General features: G+C 58.7%; 1 protein-coding gene across 1 annotated transcript; it reads left to right on the forward strand.

The window, feature by feature from the left end:
• Window positions 1-42: 42 nt before the first annotated feature.
• PHF13 (PHD finger protein 13) lies at window positions 43-4,639 on the forward strand. Its single transcript, XM_087755045.1, has 4 exons — window positions 43-215; window positions 645-746; window positions 1,200-1,752; window positions 2,178-4,639. Exons 1-4 carry the CDS (start codon window positions 177-179, stop codon window positions 2,402-2,404), a joined length of 921 nt encoding a protein of 306 aa, XP_087611171.1. The 5' UTR covers window positions 43-176; the 3' UTR covers window positions 2,405-4,639.
• Window positions 4,640-6,051: the final 1,412 nt, after the last annotated feature.

Below are 6,051 nucleotides of genomic sequence, written 5' to 3' on the forward strand. Positions count from 1 at the left end.
GCGAGCGGACTACGGCTCCCAGCACCCCCCGCGCGGCAGGACTACCGCTCCCAGCGGCCCCCGCGCGGGCGGCCGCCCCTTCGCCGCCTCCCGCCGGTACCGAGCGGTTCGCGGGTGTTAGTGCTGCCCGGTTGCCGCTGCCGCCCCGGCCCCGCCTCCGCCTCCCGCGCCGGGACATGGACTCCGACTCCTGCGCCTCCCCGTTCGCCCCGGAGGTGAGCCGGGGCCCCGTGGGGCGGGGGGGGGGGAAAGGCGTCTCCCGCCGCCCGGCCCGGCCCGGCCCGGCCCGGCCCGGCCCGGCCGCCGGTGCCCGCTCCCCGCCGCCGCCCCGCCGCGGGGCCGGGGCCATCTTGTGCCGCCCGAGCGCCGAGCGCCGGGGCGAGGAATGGCGGCGGCGCGCCCCGCCGCGTCCTGCCGCGGGGGGCGGCCCGCCCGCGGGCCCGGCACCGGCACCGACACCGGGGGTGCGGGGGCTGGCGGGGGGGTGGGGGGGGGGCGGGGCCGCCGCCCGGCGCCGCCGCCGCGGGAGGTGGGGGTGGGGCGCGCGGGGAGCGGGGGCGGGCGGGGCCCGGCTGCGGGAGCGGCGCCTTCCCCCCCGCCGTGCCCGGCCCCGCCGCCGCCGCTGACCCCTCCCTTCCCCGCAGGACTTCTCCCCCGCCGCCCGGCGGCACCGGACCGTGGAAGACTTCAACAAGTTCTGCACCTTCGTCCTGGCCTACGCCGGGTACATCCCCTACCCGCAGGAGGTGAGTGGGGCCCGGGCACCGGCCGGGCGCCTCCCGGGGCCGCCGAGGGACCCCGCAGCCGCAGCGGGACCCCGCGGCAGCGCCCGCCGGCGATTCGGTGAAGTCAGCCGCTGCCGGAAGGTCACGGCTCCGCGCCGTGTCCCTGAAACAAAAGGGGGAACTGCAGCAGCCGGGCGGGACGGGACGGGATGGGACGGAGGGGTGGCTGTGCCCTGGCGGGGTGAGGGAAGCCCGGGGCCCCCAGTCGCCCCCTCGGCCTCCCCGGGGCCCGGGCAGCTGCGGCTCCGCCCCGCGGGGGATCCCCGGGGCGGCCTGCGGGGAGAGCGGGAGCGTGAAGTCGGGCGAGATTGGCCGTGCGAGGCAGCGCCCGAGGGGGAAGGGCGCAGCGCCTCAGCGCCGCGCGCGAGTCTGCTCCAAATTAATCCTTCTGTCCGCTTTCCCAACCTTTTCCAGGAAACGCCGCTGAGGAACAGCCCCAGCCCTCCCAACAGCACCGGAGGCACAATCGACAGCGATAGCTGGGATCCCCGGTTCAATGACATCCCCTCTTCCGTTTCCCTGCCCGCCAAGAACAGAAAGAACTTCAGTCAGCTTAAACGAGCGAAACCGTACGGCTCCCTGTTCCAGCGGGCAAAACCCGGCAACTTCCTGCCAGAGCGAAAGCAAATCGATAAGATCAGGAAGAAGAAAAAGCTGAAGAGGAGGGAAACGGAGGTGTCCGCAGAGGAGGACTACGAGGAGAAGCTGCTGGAGTTGGAGGCGGAGGACTCTTACGTAGAGACGCCGATGAGCCCCTCGTCTGAGGGTGACCCCCAGTCTGCGGCCGAGCACTGCTCGGTGTGGGACTCTGACACGCCTTCCAGCGTCTCCTACCCCGCCGTGACGGCCGAGCAGACGGTGGAGATCCAGAGCGTGGGCAAGCGAACGGTCATTCGGCAGGGCAAGCAGGTGGTCTTTCGGGATGAGGACGGCACCGGCGATGACGAGGACATCATGGTGGATTCGGGTAGGTGGCCTGGCTGCCGAAAGAGGATTAGCCAGGTGGAAGCGGCAGTGCTGTTGCTGATCTCTTTGGCACTTTATCTGTAGCATGAGGATAACGCCAAGGTGTGCTGCTTGGGCAGAATTAAGTCGCGGTTGGGTTTTTGGGGGGAAGGGGGTGTTGGTTGGCTGCTCTTGCAGTAGACCGAGTGAAAAGCTGCAACTTTATAGAAGCAGCTGGTTCTCCCCTCCTGGATTATGGCCTCTCATGTACTGCCGAGAGACTCTTCCCACGCAAGAGAGACTAGTTTCTCTTAAGACGTGGAAAAATCAGCAAAGTGCCTGTCTTTGAAACCCAGGCAGTTAATTTAGCGCGAAAGGAAAGTAAATTCCCGGTGTGGGTGAGAGGCGTTGGCCGTTAAAAACGTAGCTTGCCGTTTCTCTTTGCAGATGATGACTCGTGGGACCTAGTCACTTGCTTCTGCATGAAGCCTTTTGCCGGGCGGCCGATGATCGAGTGTAACGAGTGCCACACCTGGATCCACCTCTCCTGCGCCAAAATCCGCAAGTCGAACGTCCCAGAGGTCTACATATGCCAGAAGTGCCGGGACTCCAAGTTTGACATTCGCCGTTCGAACCGCTCCCGGACGGGCTCGCGCAGGCGCTTTCTGGACTAGGGGAGGGAGGCGCGTGCTGGTGCGCTGCTTGGGCGGGCGGGCGAGCTGCGGATGCCGGCCGGGAGGCTGGGAGAGCTCCCCCGAACTGCTGCTGCTCAGGCTGAAGGGCTGCCTGGCCAGCCTGCGCCAACAGGGACGAGGAATCGCCAAGTCACGGGCAGCCGAGGCTGGAAGAGGCCGACTGGTCAGAACTGCTGCTAGATACCGATTAGCTCGAGGGACAGACTAAGCTCTCTGGGTTCGGTGGGGTTTTGTCCGGTTACAGCTATGAACTGGGTGATGTCTGGGGAATGTATAATACCTTTGCCACGTACGTTTTCTCATCCCATCGGGAAACTGCATACCTTCTCTGTGCTAGGAAACTCCTCCTCCTCCAAACAGGGAGGAGGAGGAGGAGGGAATCTGTGTGAAGAGTCTGAAAAGTAAATGGCCATGTGTTTTAATTTTAATGTAATATTATACCTGCCCATTTGTCCTTATATATCAATCTTAGATATTCTAAGGCTCTGTAGGAGTGAGTGTCAACGCATACTGACCCCTGCGTGATCTGCCCCCTCTTCAGCGGGCCCAGGCAGCAGGGGAGTTCCGTGATTTGGCATCGTTCAAGTGAGAACGGGACTTCTTCCTGCACCGAGGGACCGGAGCGTTTGAAAGAAGAGAGCAGCCCTTTATCTGGACAGGCAGCGCTGGGGATTAGCAACATCAGATTTCTTCCTAGAAGGTCTCTTCTTACGGTGATATTTTGTGACTTTGTTTTGCATGATCGGCTCAAATGTGTGTATGGGTGGATACCGTTTGCTCTGTTTCCCGGCCCTTCGTTAAACTCCAAGGTGCTGTTTTAAGAAGATGACTCTCCCTTTTCTCAGCCCAGAATTCAAACGTGGACTGTAAAATGGGCCGTAGTAAACTTAGAACCTGGCAGGTCTGGTTTGGGATTTGATCATTTCCATCCGGGTACTACACCTGAGTTGACTTTTGTTTTCGCTGTTTGTTTTTTGAGACTGGATTTGTAATCGAAAAAATGGAATCTTTAACCTATTGGTTGCAAATTATACAGATAAAAGCAAATGCAGGCTATGCAGCTAGCAAGATGAAGTGCAATGAAGATCCATCCGGGGCAGGGGAGCGCAGGAGAGCGCTGAGGCCCCCGCCGACGCTGCGGTCCCTTGACGGGACGTCCTGGGGCCTCAGCCCAAGGGAAATCTGTTCAGAAACGTGACAGGCAGTCAAGGCTCGTACGCAAGGCCACTGAGACGGCAGCATTGTTCCTCGATGACCAGAGCGAGCCGTATGTATCGCACAAATTCAGCTTAGGTTTCCAAGTATTTCTCTGAAGTTATGCCTGATGAACAACGTGTGCTCTGTCCGGTGAGACCGTGAGGCAAGGCGAGTCACTGGCTGGTACCGCGGCCGAAGCGAGAGTAGCCGCCCTGGCAGGAATGCGTCCACGTTAGTCCTGCAGATACACCGCGTCAGACCAACACCTTATCCTAGTACGGGGTCGTCAGGAGATGCATCCTGGTGATGACCAAGGGTCCTTCCTGGACGCAGTCAGGTACCCTCCTTCAGAGGTCTGATGGGGCTGCCAAAGCTTCAGTCCAGGCAGTCCTGCTTCTTTATAAAAATCCCGTTCCACCGAGCTGCAGCAACTGACTCTGGGTTCTGAAAACCAGCTCCAGCTTCTGTAAAATCTTAAGACCATGACCGTGGTACACTGCCTTCCAGAAGCTACGTGGAACCACCGAGGGGTTTGCCAAAGACTTGCCCCTGACGGCTGCCTGACTGTGCTTCGCAGCCAGAAAAATAACCAAAGTTCTCAAATGCTGCCATTTCACTCTGCAAACAGAAGGGCTTTGGAAGATCCCGGTCGCAAGCTGCGTAAGGGCTGGACCTGCTCTGAAAATTGGTATCTCTGTGTTTACAGTGTGTCTGCAATTCAACTGGACCTCCATGGAATGTGTTCCTGAAGCTTTTATGGGAGAAATGGCGAACTGCCAAGCAAACTGCCTCTTTTTCACAGAGGTTCGATACTAATCAATGTGACTGACTCTTGTTCTGTTACCTTTTCAGATTTATCCCAATAGATGGTGTCTGACAAGTCCAGCAAGTTACAGTATCAGCAGAGAGGAAAAAAAAAAGTAACGTCTCCATTCTTTTAGTTCATCACTTTTGGCCGTGTATAATTATAGTTTAATTCAGAACTTTATTTTTTCATTAAAACTGTTTTAATGAACCATGTTTTTTTCTTAAATGTGAAAAAAGTGAACAATGATTTTGTTTTATTCCGAACTCAGAAGACTGCTGTTATGATTTACTGGCGTGTAAAGTAGTTGTGCCGGGTGGCAGCAAGACTTGACGCTTCAAGCGCTCTTCCCTAAACGATACGCAAAGTCAGGTATGGATAGGAAGTGCTGCAAACGTATCTTTCACGTGCTGACAGGTATCCCCACCTCTTTGTGGCAGTCGCCCCTTGCCCAGCCTTTGCTGTGAGCAAGGCAAATTGTGGTGGAGCCCCGTCGCTGGTGCAGGGATGAGCACGGGGCAGGACAGAGCGATGGGAGGCAGGCGATGTCTGCTGCTGCGGGAGCCCAGAGAGGCTGAAGGCAGCCAGGACGCTGCACTGGGCTCGCTGATGGGGACCTGTTGAAAGGTGTGATGGCTGGCACGAGCCCGGGGGGAGAGGGCTTGGGTCAGGATGCCTGCGGTGCCGGCTGTGCAGTCCTGGCAGGGGTGCTTTGTGGAGAGCGCCTGAAGGCAGGCACGGTGTGTAGAAGCCAGGCGTGGGGCAGGGCAAGTCACGCCAGGTGAGACTGCTGGCCAAGGCGACCCCGTCCGTGCCTGTCCCACCTGCCTGAGAGCCAGGTCCCTGCAGCCTCAGAAACACACCCTGGGCCATGCTGCACCTGCCTCGCCAAGACTGGCCTGCTCCACCAGACCCAAAACAAGCCCCCTTTCAACCCTCTGGGAGCTGGGCTGAAGGAGAGCTCCTTCCCTCCCAGCCCTGCCCCACCGCAGGGCAGCGGTGAGGACCCCGGACCACCAAAGGGATGCTGGTGCCTCAGAGCCACCCCCCAGCTCCTGTACACACCATGACCTCAAAGGCGCTGCTGCTCAGCCAGCTGCCTTCACCTTGGCAAACTTAAAAGATGGCCTGACTCTTTGGAAATGGCACTGGATCATATTAGAAGCTAAGCCCTGGTTGCTTATAGTTTCTATTTTAATTCTATTTGTAATTTGGTATTATATAGAGTGATAAACAGAAGTCCCAGAGGAGCTGTAGCTGTAAAATGGCAGCTTCTCATAGAGCAGAAAGGGTGGTGTTGAAAGCAGCAGTTTCTCAAGCGGGGCTGTTCTTAGTCTCTCTAAAACTTTGCCCTGATAGAAAATAAGGAAGAGAGGAGGAGGTGGGCTGGAGTGAGTATTCGGCAGGAAAGAGGGAGCCAGTGCCTGGCTCCAAGGGAGGAGATGGACAGGACAGGCAGCGGACTCCACCGTGTGGACACAATTCAGCAATGTTCGGCAATTACAAACTGCAGGGAAGCAAAAATGGAGTTCATGCTTTAACTACTGCAGAGAATAACCTGCTGCAGCAGCCTCAGGGCTGGGGAAGGGCACTCGCAGTACCTGAGAGGAGGGGAAAAAGCAAG

Source organism: Nipponia nippon, unplaced genomic scaffold (genome assembly GCF_047370975.1).
Source record: "Nipponia nippon isolate SJK-2023a ecotype South Korea unplaced genomic scaffold, ASM4737097v1 scaffold_19, whole genome shotgun sequence".
In the NCBI taxonomy this organism is placed as follows: domain Eukaryota; kingdom Metazoa; phylum Chordata; class Aves; order Pelecaniformes; family Threskiornithidae; genus Nipponia; species Nipponia nippon.